This window comes from Dermacentor albipictus, unplaced genomic scaffold, assembly GCF_038994185.2.
Source record: "Dermacentor albipictus isolate Rhodes 1998 colony unplaced genomic scaffold, USDA_Dalb.pri_finalv2 scaffold_18, whole genome shotgun sequence".
Lineage (NCBI taxonomy): Eukaryota > Metazoa > Arthropoda > Arachnida > Ixodida > Ixodidae > Dermacentor > Dermacentor albipictus.
The window spans coordinates 4,873,840-4,892,535 of NW_027225572.1; the positions used below are offsets into that span (position 1 = coordinate 4,873,840).

The 18,696-nt window shown below is 43.4% G+C and overlaps 1 protein-coding gene across 1 annotated transcript; it reads right to left on the reverse strand.

Annotated features, from left to right (window-relative positions):
- Positions 1-228: 228 nt before the first annotated feature.
- Positions 229-4,806, reverse strand: LOC139052105 (uncharacterized). Its single transcript, XM_070529204.1, has 2 exons — positions 4,735-4,806; positions 229-840 (listed from the first exon to the last, which is right to left on the reverse strand). The coding sequence occupies exons 1-2, from the start codon at positions 4,804-4,806 to the stop codon at positions 229-231; spliced, it is 684 nt and encodes a 227-aa protein (XP_070385305.1).
- Between the last annotated feature and the right edge of the window lie 13,890 nt (positions 4,807-18,696).

Below are 18,696 nucleotides of genomic sequence, written 5' to 3' on the forward strand. Positions count from 1 at the left end.
CCCTTATGAGCATTACAAAGGGGGGGGGGGGTTAACAACAGGATATTTCACACACAATAAGGGGGGGTTGAAAGGCAATATAGAACACCGTGATAAAGATCACCGTATACAACAAGAAAATATAAAAAGAAAAAAAGAAAAGAGAATTAAATACATGATGAGAAAAAAACACTCCGTACAAAGCATGTAGATACACTTACATTGCGTCAAAGGCATAAAATTCAGCTTTTACCCAGCATGCGTACAACTGCGCTTCAAACTTACAAATGAGTCATGATCACGTATATAAGTCATTTCTTTTGGCAGCTTGTTCCAGTGATGAATAGCTAGAAAGAGCGGTGATTGTCGCAGGAGATTCGTACGCGCAAACATGGGACGCACTTTGAAGGGATGGTCGAGGCGGGGGAAAATTTTTTGTGGGGGTTTGATATGGGATGCTGTGAAGGATGACGGGGTATGATACAATCTGTGGAAGTAGGAAAGCAGTGCTAACAGTCGTCGTGCTTCTAGAGACGGTAATTGGAGGCACTCTTTGATAGCCGTGATGCTGGATGTTCTAGAGTATGTTTTAGTGATGAAGCGTGCTGTTTTATTTTGTAAAGATTCCAGCTTGTTTATTAGGTAAGTCTGATTTGGATTCCATATTGTGGAAGCGTATTCAATGTTTGAGCGAACCAGAGCTGTGTAAGCTAATAATTTAGTTGACTGATTTGCTAAATACAAATTTCGTCTAATGAATCCAAGTGTTTTATTTGCTTTCGAAATTATTTCATCAATGTGATCATTCCATGTAAGGTTAGAAGTTAAATGGACTCCCAAATATTTTAATGTTGACACATTCTCTATGCATATGCTGTTCATAAAATATGAACTTAAGTGAACGTTACTGGCTCTGGTAAATATCATTGTTTTTGTTTTAGAAACATTAATTTCCATTTGCCATTGTTCGCACCGAAGTGAAACTTTGTTTAGGTCGGCCTGTAAAATATTAGTGTCTTCAGAGGTGATAATTTGTCTGTAAAGAACGCAGTCATCATTGAGCTTGTAGATAATAACCTGAATGGCCGAAGCCTTCACATGCTGCGACTCAAATGCTTAGCGTCCTGCATAACAGCAAGCGAGGGCGCAGTTTAGTGAGCTGACTTCAGCGCGTTCGCCACTGTCCATGCCGTCACTTGGTTTAATTTTGTCGCACAGATCCTAATCACTTTGGCAGGAAGCTCCTCGGGCGGGAACCACTGTCCTTACTTTGGGTGGTTTTCTTGCTGACTTGGGCGCCTTCGGTTTCGACAGATGCCCACGTATGTGCGGAAAAATTCGGGGCACCGCGCGCTCCCTAAGGGCCCATGTGGCTTGCGCTATCGTTACGGTTTGATCGTTAATTACCTGCTCATAGCGGCTTATGATCCCCGCAGGCTCAAAATTAATGTCACAAACGTATGTTTTTTTACGCAAAAGCCTTAAATTGTTTCCGTGGAATCTCGTTTTCCCATGACTTCAATACGTGAGGTTCCTTTGGGGGCTTAAAAAAAATTGACAGTCACGTTAACGTAGGCCAAAGAGGGCGAAGGTGAAAGTCTGCGCACTCAAGATGTCAAGGCATTAATTAAATTACTTGACATTCTCATTCGAATGCGTTGTTACTTCTTATTACTACTTTTAAACCACGAAAGGTCCTGGGTTCGATCGATGTGCCGCAGTTTACGCTACCTCAATTAATTGCGACTTCATTAACGTGACCCTAATTAACACCATACGTCGTGGCTCCCACCAAAGGCCGTGGGTTTGAGCGACTTGGTACACTTTATATTAGTTAACTGTGCCCTAATTCACTTCGCGTTAACAGCAAAGGTCGTGTGTTCTACTTCCAAAGATACTCGAGGGTTCAACTCCCACCGAACGTCGTGAGTTCGAGTGGTTGAATGAACTGTATCTTAATTAACTTTGCCTTTTCTTTTTTTTGGCATGATGAGCGGCATCGGATCTAGCTGTGGAAGCCGACGACGAACGCGCGAGCAGTGGCACAAGCGCATGTCTACGCGAGCTAGGCGAGCTCACATTACCTAAAGTACCGCACGCCGCGTTTTCCAGACCATCGGGGTGACGAGCCATTTAAGGTAAGGCTTTTGCCTTAGAAATTGTCGAGGGACGGTACTTTCGGCCACCGAAGCATACCCCCAACGAAAGGCGCTGGACGTCGGCTTGTCGAGAATCCGCGCGACACTTCACGGCATCCACTCAAATACGCATGCACGATCACTGCACGGGGTTCTACGTTTGCAGAACGCGTTCAAGCTCGAAATACACGCGTCATTAACGCGCAAGCACCAACAACGTAGCAAAAACACATTCCCGAGGCAAGCCACGCCCTCGAACTGCATCTCAACTAAATCTCAACGCAACGCTAGCGCCTCCTCTCGCCATGGCGACAAAATGGGGCCGCCTCTTGAAGCCTGTTTGCAAACTGAAAAATATCTAAAAACCTTGCAGGCACGTGACGCGGAAACAGAGGAGCGAAGAGCCGTGGATCACGCGCAAGGCGGCAAGGAGCGCCCACCGCAGGCACCGCGGCAGTGTAGCGACAGCAGGAGAAGGGATGGCGACGGCGTAGTGGACATTATCGGCGAGAGTCATCGCAATGGGGCTGCGCAGAGGAACGGGGTGACAGGATAGGCGCCCAACGGATAGGAGCGCCAAAGAGCTGCGCATTATAACGTATAAGTCGTGCGCAGTGGCGTAGCGGAAAATTTCGTTCCGAGGGGGGGGGGGGGGGGCTCACATTGCAGCTCAGCCTCCTCCTTAAGGGAAGCTTTAGCTCGGTGGCTCCTATCTAAATACATATAGATGGAGAATTCATTTTTCTCGGCAACCACTGCACCAAACTTGACGAAGCTTGTTGCATTTAAAAAAAAGAACACTTACATTCTTGTTGCTGTTTTGTATTTTTTATTTAGGTTGTCAATTCTTTATTAAAATTTGGCAAAAATTGCCAATTTTCAGTAAACGAAACTAACAAGTTTAAAACTCTGCAACTAAACAGTGAAAAATGATATGGCAATTATGTGAATTGCCTCTGATAGTACATTTACAGCGGAAAAAAAATGATGTGTTACACATGAATTTAAAAAAAAATTAGTATTATGGAAATACGAATTTTGCAGAACCTTAACACACAACGTAAACAATTCACGTAGGATACAAATCGACACATCAAATTTGTCCGCTTTGATTGTTATAGTAGATGGCGTTTACGGAAGCGCGATATGTGTTCTTGATGCAGAGCTATTAATTTGTAAACGTCGTGCTTCCAGTATTTTCGAACTTTCAAATTTGTCAAAATATTTAAACAAAATTCAGGCCCTAAATCGAATTTCCGCATTCAACAGACACTAGACTTCAACTTTCTCTCTCAAATGCAACAAATTTTATTAAACGCGATCCAGAGGTTACCTCAGAATAGCGTTTCTGCGTTTTACATGTATTTCAATAGGCCGCGTCGGAATTAGGCCCAAGCTAAAGCTTCCTCTTAAACAATTTGTCGAGGGATCAATTACATAAATAATAACTGCATTGTCATTGCCAAAGATGCTGCAAACGAATTGTTGAATGCTACGCACTGTCAAAACAAGCAAAATATGCATTTTTTTCATAAAGGAATGTACCCGTGTGTGCTAAAAATTGTGCCCAAAATAAGTGATATCAATCAATTCTTCCTTGTTTTTGTCTATTTAATAAGTAAAGAAAATATCAGACGAACTTTAGAACTATATCAGTTCGAAACCAGCCAAACAGTGCATGACGCTGATACGAAAAATGTAAAGGCCACGAAATGAACAAGTTCAAGACAAGTATGCTAATAAGACTTTGTCATTGAAGAACCTTGTTTAAATTCTTGTACACATGCAACGGCCAGTGAAAAATCTCAATGATGCTGTCATTTGTTTCAATGTATTACGTAGGAGCAGCTGTCGCCAGTCGTGTATCGTGGGTAATAGCACCGAAATTATAGTCGCAAGAGAGAGCACGTATACAAAGCAGGAGTTTTGCATAATATACGAGGGCGAGTCAAATGAAAGTGAGCGAATGCGAATATATGACAAACGGTGTACTTTATTTAGAAGTAGTCTCTATGAGCATTTGGAGATTTGTCCCATTGATAACGGATCGCGTGATTCCCGTCTCATAAAGCTGCTTGGGTTGCTACTTCAAAAAGTCTGCAACTGACTCTTTCACTTCATCGTCCGACACGAATCTGGTTCCCTTGAGCTGTTTCTTCAGGTGCCCCAAAATGTGAAAGTCGCAAGGCGACAGGTCTGAGTTGTATGGCGGATATTGCAGCATTTCCCACTTAAGCTTTGCTAGGTTTGTATTAACCACATCAGCGACACGGGGACGGGAATTGTCGTATAGCAAGATGACCCCGTTCATCAGTTTTCCACGTCGTTTGTTCTTGATTGCGACACGCAGCCGATCCGACGTTTCACAATATCGGAAACAATTGATAGTCTCTCATGATCTAGCAAATTCTATCAGCAATGGCCCCTGACGATTGAAAAAATAGTCAACAACACCTTTCCGGCGGAAATGACGGCCTTTGCTTTATTAGGGGAGGGGGGTGAATTCGAATGTTTCCACTGTACGCTTTGCCGTCGTGTTTGATGCTCGCAGAAGTGGCACCATGGTTCGTCTCCGATCACTATTGCAGACAAGAAATCATCACCCTCACTCTCATACCAGATCAGAGGAGTCAAGGCAGCGCCGAACTTCTCCGTCTTCTGGTGGTGGTTCAAAATCTTGGGCATCCATTGCGCAGATGAGAGCCGATAACCGAGGTGTTCGTAAATCATGGCGTGAACTGAACCCTGACTGATGTTTACACGCTCTGCCAGTTCATCGATGCTTACCCTCCGTTCTTGTCTCACCGACTCATCAGCCTTTGCAATTTTGTTGGGGCTGATTGCACGGTAGCTTTGGCCCAGTCTTGGATTGTATTTGCTACTTTCACGTCCTGATTTGAACCGTTTGCTCCAACGCTTCACAGTGGTCAATGAAATGCAATGTTCAACGTGCACGGCTGCAATACGGTGACTAATTTCTTTTTAGAAAACACCTTTAGCTGTAAGAAACGTCACTGCACCACGCTGGTCAACTTCTGGAGCGTGCATTACGTCACGCAATCATGTTCAACCCAATGTATGAGAACCTTAAAGAACATTTATCCTCACACCTGCGTGTCAGTTTTGTAAATGAGAGATGCATGTGTGCTACGCGCATGCCTCGCAGATAATGAACCGAACAATTATTGCGCGGGGTGGGTAGGGTCACTTACATATCACTCATCCTCGTTCTTTAGAAATGCGAAGATACAATGGAATATACAATTGCGATGATACAGCTTGATAAAGAGCAAAAATGTGCCACTGGAAACAAAGTTCACTGCACGTATACAGAAAACCTCGCAACAAGAAATTTAAATATACCTATCAGTCTCCAATAAATCTACGTATCTAAGAAAAAGTCACTGTATATAATGCGTCAAACAAGGCAAATAAACATGTTGCGCAATCACACATTCACAGAATCCTAGATCCCGCCCCCATTCTATCCACTCCCCCTGATGTATCGCGGGCGACGGAAGGCGGCGCACTTCCTCCCCGCTGTTCTCCTTGGCGCACGCAAGACTGAGCCACCATCGCTACTCAACCATGTCATCGCCCCCCCCCCCCCCCCCCCATGCTTTCACTCGCACTTACAGCATGCGGAACGCGGTAAAGATGTTATCGCCCTTGGTCTTTATACAGAGCATGAGGGCGACGACAGGAATGCGCCTGGAGTGTCCATATAATTGCTATCGAAATAATATAATATGAGTGTCCGGCAACTCAAGCGTCCCATGGCCCATTACTTTCCGCAAAAGAAGTAACACAATCGAACTTTCCGCACGCGACAATTCGCTGCGCCGCAGCAATGTCTTTTCTTTCCTTTTGTGGGGCGGGAGCATCAAAATAAAAATCTCAAAGGAAAGTATCTTGGCCACAATTGAATGCCTACTTTGGGCGCCTAATTTGGCTATCAAAGGAGGAATGAGGAGGAATGAACGTTTATTGTGAGAAACAGCGAGAAAGTGTTCTTTCTTCGCCCTAGGTGGGCAGCTCTCTTAGTCCAGAAAGCCGTTGGCGAATGCTGCAGCCCGGGCCCGGTCCACCAGACCTCGCTGATCGTCCAGGCTCTGTGCCTTTACTATTGCCTTCCACGTTTCTTCGATCACTTGTAGCGGTTCTGAGGCATCATCTTGACTGGTTTTCTCGCGGTGTGGTCACACCAACACCATGTGTTGGAGGCTGTATGGTACATCAGAATATCAGCATAGGTATGAGAATTTGGTGGGGTGCTTCCGCTGCATGATAATTTTATGGACATATCGAATAAAACGTGAGATGCTTGGTTTACCGAAAACCTTACGCATACTGCTCGGTATCCTGCACCGGCGATACAAGACTTTCCGAAGAGGTTGCGCTCCAGCGAACGCGGTGCAATCCGTTGAGTCCCCACAGTGATGGCGGCGAGCGACCATTGTTTATTTTTCTCGTCTGCTAGCCAGAAAGGGTCCAAAACTCTGTGAGGCGAAAGTTCAATCGGCCAGAGAAAACCGAACGCGCACCAAAGTGTGCCGCGCGGTGGTCGGGGAAACACGAGAAAAACGGATGCGCTCTGGTTGGCTCTGGCAGCCGGCGCGTAGAGTATCGAGAAAAAAAAAATTGAACAGGCTCAATGTGCCCTCGCGAATAAAAGTCAAAGTAGAAAAAATAATTAAGAACATAGTTACCTTTTCTGGCTTTAGTGTCTTGACATGGATGCTTGGGCGTAGGTAAAAAAAAATGTTGATAATTTGTTATGGGACGTGACGGCACGAATGAACCACCGCAACGCTTCGTCTCATCGGACCTCCCTGCGTGCTTTGGCAACTTGTCTGATAGTGCGTTGATTTGGCTTGTTTGTTGTATTATTGTTGTATTATTGTTATTATTAGTGTTGTTGTATTGTTGTACACTGACTTTAGAAAAGTCCGTGTACCTTAGACGTCAAACTTTCATAACAAAATTAAACCCCCCAAAGTTTCGCAATTGAACTTCTAAAGCACAGCTTTGGAAATGCCAATGCACCTTTCACATCAAAGGGTTATGAGAACTTTATACCCATAAAGTTTCGGCATTGACATCCGTGCGCTCCGTAGGCTCCGCTGACTCCGCGAGATGCCGCGGCAACACCGTTCGCCAAAACGCCTTTGAAACTTTGTGCTCGGCTGAGGCTGCTTGCGTTATGTGACTCCCGGTACATGGGCATCGCCGCGAAATTCAGCCCAAGTTCGCAATGTTCGCGGTGAAATGCTTTTGTCGAGCTTGGAAAAGACATTGTAGACAAACTCCAGAATGATTTCCGGCGCCGGGGGTTGCTTTGGTCGACGGTGCATGGACAGCACGAAACATTTCGGGGGGGGGGGGTCTGAAGCCCCCTAAGGCCCCCCCCCTCCCCCTTGGCTACGCCTCTGGTCCTGGGTCACCACTTGTTGGGAGGCCGGTTTAGCGGAGGCAAGGAATACACGATTTTACAGGTTGAGAACTGAGAGTCAACTGGCTTTATACAAAAGTAAGCGGAGGTTTGCCGAGTGCCACTGGTGGTGCCCCAATCGGCCAGCCACCTCTATTCTAAGATAGAGCAGTGGCAATGGCCCACACGGTGAGGCAAGGAGAAGTAAAGGACGGTTGCTACAAACGTACTGGCTTAGAACAAGTGAGCTCGATGTCGTATGTAAGGATCGCTCTCCTTCCTGGTCTATCTAGAAATAAGTCCTCAAATTCTTGCAGGATTTCCTGCGAATGCGTCATTTGTTCAGGCTCCAGCAGCGCTTCAGGGAGAAGTTCTCTAATTAGTTGATTTCTAGCCTCTCTATTAGTGACCAACACGAGCGCTGGAAGCTCTACCGGTATCACTTCGGGAACGTTTACCCGTGCAACACCTTCGTTTATGTTGCTTCGGATCTTCCACAGGCTGGGGTCGTTTTTCTTTCCGACTTCAAGGCCGAACTGCCTATCTCTAGCAGCCGCTGTAGGCCTCACGACGTAGTTGCTACAAAAAACGTGGCCACTTCTCTTTCACTAACTCGGCTGCTGCCACTACCGGGACCTCTGTCTGCACGGATCGAAACTCCCACGGTTCGAATGCCTCGGCATTCTCGATCTCCGCTTTCTAAGATTCCGAACAGCCATTCATCTCAGTTAGTGGCGTTTCCGCGACTGCTTTTGCAGCTAACTCACGAGCTTTCGATCCCGTCAGTGCCATCAAGATGCCTTCCCTTTCTCGCGGAGAATTCGATCCGATCTATTCGAAAACAGGTAAGCGTACAGCAAAGGAAGCGAAATGGCAGCTTTCGTCTCAAGTGTGCCGAAAGGAACTTTCATAATACCTTTGCGACCGGAAGCCATGCACCGTGCGCTTCTACAGCTTGCTTAATTCAGGCGGATTCACCCGTGAACATCTCAGGTTCCGCATAATGGCTGTGAACGACGTCCATAGAGGCCGCGGGGTCGCGCAGTACGCGACATGGTTTCCCGATTACCTCAAGGTTTAACATGTATGGTTCGAGCAGCTTCATGTTCTCGTCATTGCAAACGGACCAATAAAAACACTACTTTTGTCTTATCACACTGCTCAGGAATGTGCCCTGGTTAATGTAGTGTAATTAGCTGACGTAAATGATTGGCGACGATGGAAAGTAAGTGACGTTTTTTTGACCTTGAGGGACATTAGCCAATTATTACACCATGTTTCAATGACGTTAAGGTCGGACTGGAAGGCGCGAGAATCAGCGTCGTTAGTAATAGGACGATAGATTACACAGTCATCAGCAAATAAACGAATTTTGGAAGAACAATCTATAGGTAAGTCGTTAATGTATATTAAGAAGAGTAATGGTCCCAGGACTGTGCCTTGTGGCACGCCAGAGATAACGGGTGATAAGGTAGACGAGCATTGGTTAGCGTAAACGAACTGTTGACGGTTAGTGAGAAAGTTGCGTATCCATTGGAGAACATGAGGGTTAAGATTAAGACATGATAGTTTTAGAAAGAGCCGTTCATGAGGAACCTTGTCGAAAGCCTTTTGGAAATCTAGGAAGAGGGCGTCTATGGCTATGTTTTGATCAAGATGCGAGCTGATGTCATTAACGAATAGGGCTAGCTGAGTCTCGCAGGACATGCCTTTCTGAAAACCGTGTTGATTTGGATTAAAGAAATTAGCGGATGTTAGGAAGTTTACAATATGAGAATAAATTATATGCTCCATTAGTTTAGAACAAACACTGATGAGGGAAATTGGACGGTAATTGTGGCACGATGATGATGATCCTTTTTTTGGTACTGGAATTATCTTAACTATTTTTCAGTCTTGCGGCACCACTCCAGATGATAATGATTGCTGAAAGATATGACACAAAAATACACTAGAGATGTGCGCGGTGTTCTTAAGCATTTTGGAATTGATGCCGTCGATGCCGGCTGAGGATGTTAATTTGAGGGATTCGATTAGCTTCGTTATACCATGTGCTTCGATTGTTATGTCAGGCATCGTTGGGTTGTTGAGGTAAGGACAGTCTGGGAGGTCAGTGTTAGGTTCAGAAGTGAACACGGAAGAGAAGACAGAGTTTAGTACTTCAGATACTTTATGGTCTGGAACACGGTTATTATCGTTATCACATAATAGTAATGGTTTACGGTTATTTGGGTTAATGTATTTCCAGAATTGTTTGGGATTGTTTTGCAGCAAGTTATGGAGTGTAGTTGAGTAGAAGGTTCGTTTAGCTGTTGCGGCCAAGGAATCAAACTCCTTTTCAGTGACGTAATATTTTTCCCAGGCCGGAGCGGTATTGGAATGCTTGGCTTTACGAAACAATCTTTTCTTTTTATTATTTATTCGTTTTAATGTGTTGTTGAACCATGGGGACGAAGGTCGCTCTGTTAAAATGATGGTTGGTATGTAAGTCGTAGTGAGTTCGATCATTTTATTTTTAAAAAGCGTCCAGTTGGCGTCTGCTGTGCGCTTCGGGAAATCTATAATGAACCAGTTGTAAAACTCGGTTAGTGCATTGTTGATGCTGATGTAATCACCTTTATCGTAGAGTGTTATTTTCTTTTTTGATTTTTTGCAATGAGGTAGCTGCCAGGATAATTCTGCATGTAGTACCGAGTGATCACTTAGTTCTGGTAGATGTGTTATAGAAGAAACACTGTCGGGATGGGATGTTAAGATAAGGTCGAGTATGTTAGAGCACTGTTCGTTTTTCCGCGTTGGGGTAGATACTAGCTGTGTCAAACCAAAGGTGAGGCATGTGTTAAGAAAATTACATTCAAGGTTTATTTTTAGACAGTGTTATGGCTGGTTCGGACCATGTTATATCAGGAAAGTTAAAGTCACCTAAGAGGAGTAGTTGCGCATGATTAAATGACTTAGTAACAGTTTGCAGTGCCTCGTGGAAGTGAATAGTGAAGGAAGCATCTGCATCGGGGGGTCGATAGCATACACCGATAATAGTTTGTAGGTATGAAGAACTGCACAATACGAATAAGATTTCTAGAGGTGAAGTGATATTGATAATGGAGCAACAAAGGCTACGATGGGCAGCTATCAGAAAACCTCCTCCTCGTTTGCCTACACGATCTCGCCTAAAAATGTCAAAATCAGGAAGGAAAGAATTAAGCTCTGTGTTATCGACGGTAGAATTCAGCCACGTTTCTGTTAGTACAAGAAGCCTACAATCAGAAGAATCGATAAGGCTACAGAGTGCTTCGCGTTTGGGCAACAAGCTTCTAATGTTAGTATAAACGAATGATACAGGGATGCTATATGGTTTTGCGATAGCGCGTGATGGTAGCTATGAAGTTGAGGTAACTCTATTTGTAGTGTTATCATACTTGTAAGTTCTGTTATCCACGATTAGTTTATCGTACCGGAGTTTGAAAGGTTTCTGTTGCGACTTGCCGAACTCGATTGGTTGTTTACGTGCATGCCGGGTGTTAGCTGAGTAGTCTTCCGATATGCTGTAGCTGGACCCTCTAAGTTGTTTAGCATTTGAAAGAATGTGTTGTTTTACTTTGAAATGAGCCAATTTGATAATTATGGGTCTGTTTCTATTAGAGCTATATCTGCCAATTCTATGAGCGCGCTCAATATCTAAGGGATCCAACTTGACATTAAGGTTAGAAGCACAAAGTTCCACAATTTTTTTCTCAGATTCTTGCCACGTTTCACGCTCAGTATCAGATACCCCAAAAAACACAAGGTTAGAACGACGAGCCCTATCTTCTGAATCGTTTAGTCTTGATGAAATGTCGGAAATGGCTTTAGTGTTTGTATCGACCACTGTCCTGATGCAATTAACTTCGGTTTTTAGTGCAGTTATGGCGGAAACATCACCTTCAATTTTTGTTAGTCGCCTTTTAATGTCGTCAAAAATTTTGTCGTTCTGCGATAGTTTATTTCGAATTGATTTCATTTCACTTAGAAGGGATGCCTGACCTGAGTTTATTTCCTCCAATGCAGCCATTATGTCACAGGATGCCTGCGTAGAAGTGGAACGGGTGTTAGGGCCGGGATTTGATTCTATGTCGCCAGAGAGAGAAAGAAGTTGTAAGATGACATACGTGCAGTCGCGAACAATGGTAATGCAGCAGCCTGGGCTTGGCAGCACTAGCAAAGCGGCATAGCAGGAACGACGCGCATAAATAGCGTAATTGGTTGTTACCTGTAATGCGAAGAGGCGTCGGGCGTCAGTAAACCGCATTGTCGGAGTGCTGCCTAGCCCACTGATGAGAGCGAGGGGGTGACGTGTTTTATGCGTGAAGGTTGATGTCTGTTTCGATGCGTCGGCTGAGGCAAGGTTGTATGAAAACGATAGATGCGATGAATTTCCGTTCAGGGGTGGTGCGGCGCAGTAGTCAACGGCGCTTGCGTCGTTTTTGGAGCACTGGAGCGTAGGCGAGGTTGGTCCGTCTGTAACACCAGCGCGCTCAGGGTAGGGCAAGCCTACACCACGCACGAAGGCATACAGCTGACTGTAGACGTGAGGCGGCGCTGAACGTCGGTCGGCATTGGCATTCCCGGGCAGACGATAGAGGATGCTCCGCCAGGTAAGTGTATCCCGCAAGCCAACACACCGCAAGCCGGGCGTGGCCTCGTGGCGGCACCAGGAGAACAGCAGGTGCCAACGGGGAAGCCTGTGAGCACCTGTAATGCGAAGAGGCGTCGGGCGTCAGTAAACCGCATTGTCGGAGTGCTGCCAAGCCCACTCATAAGAAGCCAACAAACACTGACACCAGTGACAACATAGGGAAATCACTTGGGCTTAATAAATGAAATAAAGAAACGATAAATTAATGGAAACTAAAGTGGATGAAAAAACAACTTGTCGCAGGTGGGAACCAAACCCACAACCTTCGCATTAAAACGTTTGGTGTGACAGGGGTATAAATGACAGTGAGGGAGCATGTTAAAAACAAGTATAAAAAAGGAAAGGCGAGTATTGCTGCATTTTTGTAGCATGCATTTGTGAGCCTCTACTTGCCAAGATATAGATGCTTGGCAGAAAACCAAGAGGGATGACGCCTGTTAAAACCATTTTTAGTGTAAGAAAGCGGACTGGTTTGTAGCAGCGATCCAAATTCACTTTTATTTGTCTGTTCTTTAATTATGCCCTAGCTTGTAATGACTTGTAATAGCTATGTTTTGCACATGCTGTTTGCTTAACTTATACTGCATATTTCTCCCTGTGTGTTTTTTTTTCATGGTACGTTCAACTTTGTATTGCACACTTGCCCATGGGGAAGTTTTTCTGCAAGTGTGTATGGTTGCAGTACTAAGTCATATACTTCTTAGCAATGTGCTTCACTTGGTGGCTATTGCGCACAGTGATAGGAGGTGACATTGTCATTTTTACGAACACTTTTCTTCTATGCATTTACTTGCGCGCAATCTTGTAAAACGTTTTTGTCTGTAATAAATGAGGAACATGTATAGCATAAGTATATGCTGTTCCAGCTGCTGTTATTGTATGTGCCAGGTCGGCAGTGTTGTTGATGCCTCCTACAGCTACTATCTATGTGTACCATTGTTCTAGCCAATGTGTACGTTAGTGTGTCCGACGACGCTAAACTTAGTAAAAAGCAATTTGTGACCTCCACCATTTTTAATTGTCAGGCTCAACTGCAGATTTAAATCTTTAGACTCTGTCGCAAATGTTACATATATTACAACCATTAGGGAAAAAGTTTATGATGTTCACTGAATAAAACTGTGTTTCAAAAGTGGTTACAGAGCACGTGTGCATATTATATATCTATGCACCGTATTTTCTTGAAAATAGGTTGAACACGAATATATTGAACTCGCTAAGAGATGAAAATTTATAATTCAAATTTAGATTAAGTCGTATCTTTTTGAAAAACAAATTTTTGAACAGCACGCACCTTTAGCACGGTTACTGAACTTAGCTCGGCTACTGGGCTACTCGGTTTTTGCTCGGCTAATAACTCTCGCTCGTCTATCCTACAAGCAGCATTCCCGGTAGATCTGCCAGAGAAGTTGCCTTAGTCAGATGTTTCGCAGGCATCCTCGGCACCCCAAACGACGTCCTTGATGCCGTCGAGTGCATTGGTTTTGCAGCAATTTTTAAATCTACTCATGAGAATCTCTAGACTGGCTTTACGACGGGCGCGACAGAGAAAACTGTACTTTTGCTAGCTTTGTTAATGAATACATATCCACAGCTAATGTTGCTTAACATTTAGAAAAAGAAATGTTGAGCGATATTCGAATAAACGTGGCAGTTCTTTAGTGTATTAACTAGCTAAGGGCGCATAGCTTCAGTGTAGTGTTTGGCTTAAGCAAATAATTGTCGAGAGTGGTTAAGTATTAAGCATGCTTGCTGCACAGGCAAGATCACTGCACTGCTTTGGCTCCAGAACCTGCCAAATGTACTAACCTTTTTCGATGGGCAGTGAACCATAATTTCCATAAAGATATGAGTGTTGCATTCTGCAGCTATTCTAAAACTTATCACGGAAACGTGCATGACCATAGTATGAACCTGAATAAAAAGAGTGTTAATTCTCTGCTCAATAGCAATGGTGCGATTGTTCGGCCATCGTTAAGCATGGGACGTAGAGTTTCCTTAGCTCTTTATTCACCCATGCTTTCGATAAACCAAGCTAAGTCGGCACCCATAAATTTCCTGTCTTTGTGCAATGTAATCATTTCCATATGGTTGTATTTGTGTTACTCCCTTTCTGTAACGGTGCACTTATTTTGTCTGTGCTGTTACTTGAACAGGTGAGCTGTATCTATGTTCTATTATGTGAAATGTCGGCTGCAACTCTGGCTGCAAGTGTCAACTTTTGTATGGTGACTATATGATACTGATCTGATTTTTATTACTGTACTTATAGTTCATCTTAGTTGCTTTTTGTCCAATCTGTTGTTCTCTATTGTTCTCTCCATGGGCTCGAAAGTTTTATGTAATTTTTTGAACGAAGTGTTGTACATGAGATCTGATGACTTTGCTCTTCGTTTTTTAACATACTGACTTGGTTCATTAGTGCAGCCCATATAACCACTTGAAAATTAACTAGTTTTGTGCTTTTTGTTGCATGTGTTGTTCTCGGGTAATTTTAAAATTACGCTGAGTTAATTGCATATAACAGTGTTTGTAATTGAAATGGACTGGTTTTTCAACTCTGGCAGCTTATTTAGACATTTGTAGTATGCGAAAATTTTCGAAGTGACGGGTTGTGTGCATGCTATTCTTATTCACAACATTTTCGCAAATGTAACATTCACAACCATACAGTTCGAAGAAGCCTCTTTAATTTGAAGCCCCTATGTAATGTTTGTATTTTCCTGAATAATAAAAATGACACTGGTTTATTCACAAATTGAAGCGAAATTTGTTTTCATTTCTTAAAAGAAGGAAAGGGCCACAGGCAAAACGCTATGCGCGAAATAGCTTGAATACGCTGCAGCCGCACACGCAGCTTGGCGCGACAGCTCCGTACGCAGTCAAAAACAAACACAATACAATCTCGCGGCTGTGATCGATTTGAAAGGAACCAGACAACCTTACGCGTTTCCGATTAGTATCATCGGGTGCGGAGCGGGGTGTGCGCGCTCTTTCCGAGGCCGGTAATTATCATATTTGGCGAATTAAATTTTCCAAATATCGATTGGTGGACGCTCTCCGTATCGGCCACGGATGCAGCCGCACATACCTTTGTCAGCACTTGTCTTGACTTTCCATCAACCCAACTTGTTAGTCAACCAACACGATCCACTGAAACTTCTGCCAATATACTAGGCTTAGTTTTAACTAAAAATCCTGATATATTTTCCGCCATAACTTGTGAAGAAGGCATCGCTTAGCATGATTTTATAACTATATGCATTAACCTTTGCGTAAGCAAAAGAACAATTACCAAAAAGAAAATAACATGGTACGGTAAAGCCAATTTCGACGCAATTAACAAGGAATTAACATAATTTTCAGATCAATTTCTGCATGATTTTTATTCACACTCCCATGAACAGAACTGGCTACTCCTTAAAGCCACCCTCAGTCCTCTCATTGACACGTTCACTCCTATGTTATCCATTTCCTACAAAAGCAGTTCTCCTTGGTTTACCAAAAAAATTCCGCGGCTTAATATCAAAAAGAAGAGACTGTACAGGCAGGCAAAACTGACTGGTCTCACGAGTGCCCATGATAAATACAAAGCGGGTGAAGAGGCTCACAAGGCATTGCTAAAATATACTCGACATAACTTTTTCTCATGATTTACCATCCATGCTAAACATAATACGCGTCGCTTTTGGCGTGTTGTGAACCCTGGAATTGGCCCTGACATCAGTCTGATTATTATTGTGCTCCTATCCCCGATTCAGATTGTGCTCAACTTCTTAATGATACGTTTGTAACAATTTTCATTCATGAAAACGTTACCTCTTTGCCAACTTTAAAGGCATTAGTGCGAATAACAATGCACGAGGTAGTCATCAGTGAGTCTGTTGTTTTATCTCTACTAACCAATCTTAACACGTCAACTAGTGCCGCCGATCTAGGTTTCAATAATAAATTTTTAAAGAATACATCGCATAGTATTTGGTCTATTTTAACCGGTCTATTTTTCCAGTCACTATCAACTGGCTAAAATCCTAATGACTAGCGCATTGCTAAAATAATCTACATTTTCAAATCAGGTGATCGCGTTTCTCCGCCTAATTATCTTCCCATCTCCTTAACCAGCACTATTTGTAAATTACTCGAACATATACACAGTCATCGACTTCCTTGAAGACAATAAGATTATTTTCAAGCATCAGCACGGTTTTCGCAAGGCCTGCTCATGCGACACCCAACTTTCCCGATTTATTAACGACATGCACGCACTAATAGACGCTGTATTTCAAGTTGACGCAATATTTTTAGATTTTTCTAAGGCATTTGAAATTGCTCCACACCATTCCATTGGTTGTTACGTAAACTTTCACAGCTTAACATTTACCCTACTATAATGGCATTGACCACCGGTTTGCTCTCATCTAGAATGCAGTTTACATCAGTTACCAATTCCAACTCATGTTATGCTGATGTTACGTCTGGAGTTCTACAAGGCAGCTTACTTGGACCTTTACTCTTACTAATGTATATTAACGATTTACCCAGTTGCGTGTCATCAAAAATCAAGCTATTTGCAGATGATTGTGCACTTTATCAATGTGTAACAAGTCAAAGTGATAGCCACTTACTACGAACTGACGTGGACGCAGTAGGTGCATGGTGTCCAAATTGGTTAACGCCATTAAATATTTGCAAAATTAAACTCTTGTCTTTCGCCAATAGGCCCCAAATTCCACCCACCTACTCCCTTGATAACAACTCTGTGGAACTTGCCACACCTTACAAGTGCCTTGGCATCAATATTCAGGCAAGCTTAACGTGGAATAATCATATTAATCTTACTCTTGCCTCTGCAAACCGTACTCTAGGACTTAAGAAACATAACTTAAAAGAAGCCCCATGCATGTTAAAAAACTTGTGTACACAACATTGATCCATCCGAAACAAGAATACGCGTCTGCTATCTGGTATCCCGAACAAACTTATATCATCAGTAACATCTAAGCCTTGCAAAACCGGGCTGCGCGGTTTACTTTTTCAGATTATTCACGTTTGACCAGTGTCACCTCGTTAAAGAATAAAGCTGAGTTGGACAACTTAGCACTCTACCGTAGAATTTCTCGTTTATCACGTTTCCATAAGCTTTATCACCATCCATCACTCCAGGATGATTTCTTTAAGTCACCACCAATTATCTTTTCACGTCGTGGCCATCCATACAAAATCAAACGCATTAACTCCCAGTCATCCCATTATGCATATTCGTTCTTACCGCGCACAATAACTGAATGGAACGCCTCATCATGACACATTGCTACAGAACCAGACTTGACTAAGTTTCAAGATTTAATTCGCTCACGACTTGTCAACTAATCCTATTATTATTATTATTTTGGCACATTTACAGTGTTTTCGATGTTTGTTGCTGTTTGCTTTTCATAGCAGTTGCATTATGTTCTCCTAATATATACTAATGTTTCCTCTGGAATAATTGTGACTTATCTTCTATATTACTTATGTTTCACTCTACTGTTACTTTTGTTATATTCTCATTTTTAGTATGATGTATAATCTAAGACCAGTGCCTGTGATCGCTCCCCGTGTAATACCCTAGTAATGAGGGCGTTAGGGGGTTTTTAATAATAATTTTTTGAATAAATGATACGCTTCCCAGAACATCGACTGTACGTGCGTATGATATAGTCTCGACCGGTTGCTGCAAACAGCGATCTTCCGAAGTGCGCCCGCATGCAAGCCAACTGACGAAACAACTTTTGTAATACGCGCATACATGCGTAGATACGTCATTGCCATAAAGCAGGACACGCATGTACGACTGTTTTAAGCATTTTCAAACAAGGCCGGAACGACATAAGAGCACGACGCCTTGGCAACCAATCGCGATGTCTTTCCTTCTTCATTGCTGACTCACAATATCAATCCGGCAGCATCGATCCTTCATTAGGATACAATTAATCGAATACCTGGGGTTTGGTGTCGCCTCATGCCTTCATAAAGGCAAACATGAACTAACATGCGTCGCCTCGGCGGCGCCTATGTTACATTGTCCATGTTATCGCTGCCGCCATATTGACGCTCCGTCAGTGGCACCTACTAGTCATTCGTGCAAACCGCACTACTGACGGTGTCGGAAGGCTGCAAGCCGGCACCTATCGTTGAAGGCAGCATTGCTATCGGTGTCAGAAGGCTGTAAGCAGGAATTCTATCGTTGGAAACACGACTATTGTCGTTGTAAATAGGAATTCTGTCCTTTCATCAAAAACGTCTTCACGGATTTTTTTACTCGGTAGGTTTCCTATACTGCTAGCAGCCTTGTCGGATGCGAGGACAGGCGATAGCTGAGCTTAAAGATGCAAAATTTACTCGAAATTTGCGATGTCACATTACGAAATCTATTGCAGCTGTGCTGCTAGGCTAAGACTCATATGGCGTCGATAAAAATTCCGCTCTCAGAG

Excerpts from the sequence above, each read along its gene's own strand:
- LOC139052105 (XM_070529204.1), bottom strand. The coding sequence starts at position 4,806 with ATGGATGCCCAAGATTTTGAACCACCACCAGAAGACGGAGAAGTTCGG. Across the intron at positions 841-4,734 it reads GCCTTGACTCCTCTGATCTG|AATGTGTCAACATTAAAATA; the intron begins GTATGAGAGTGA and ends ATATGCATAGAG.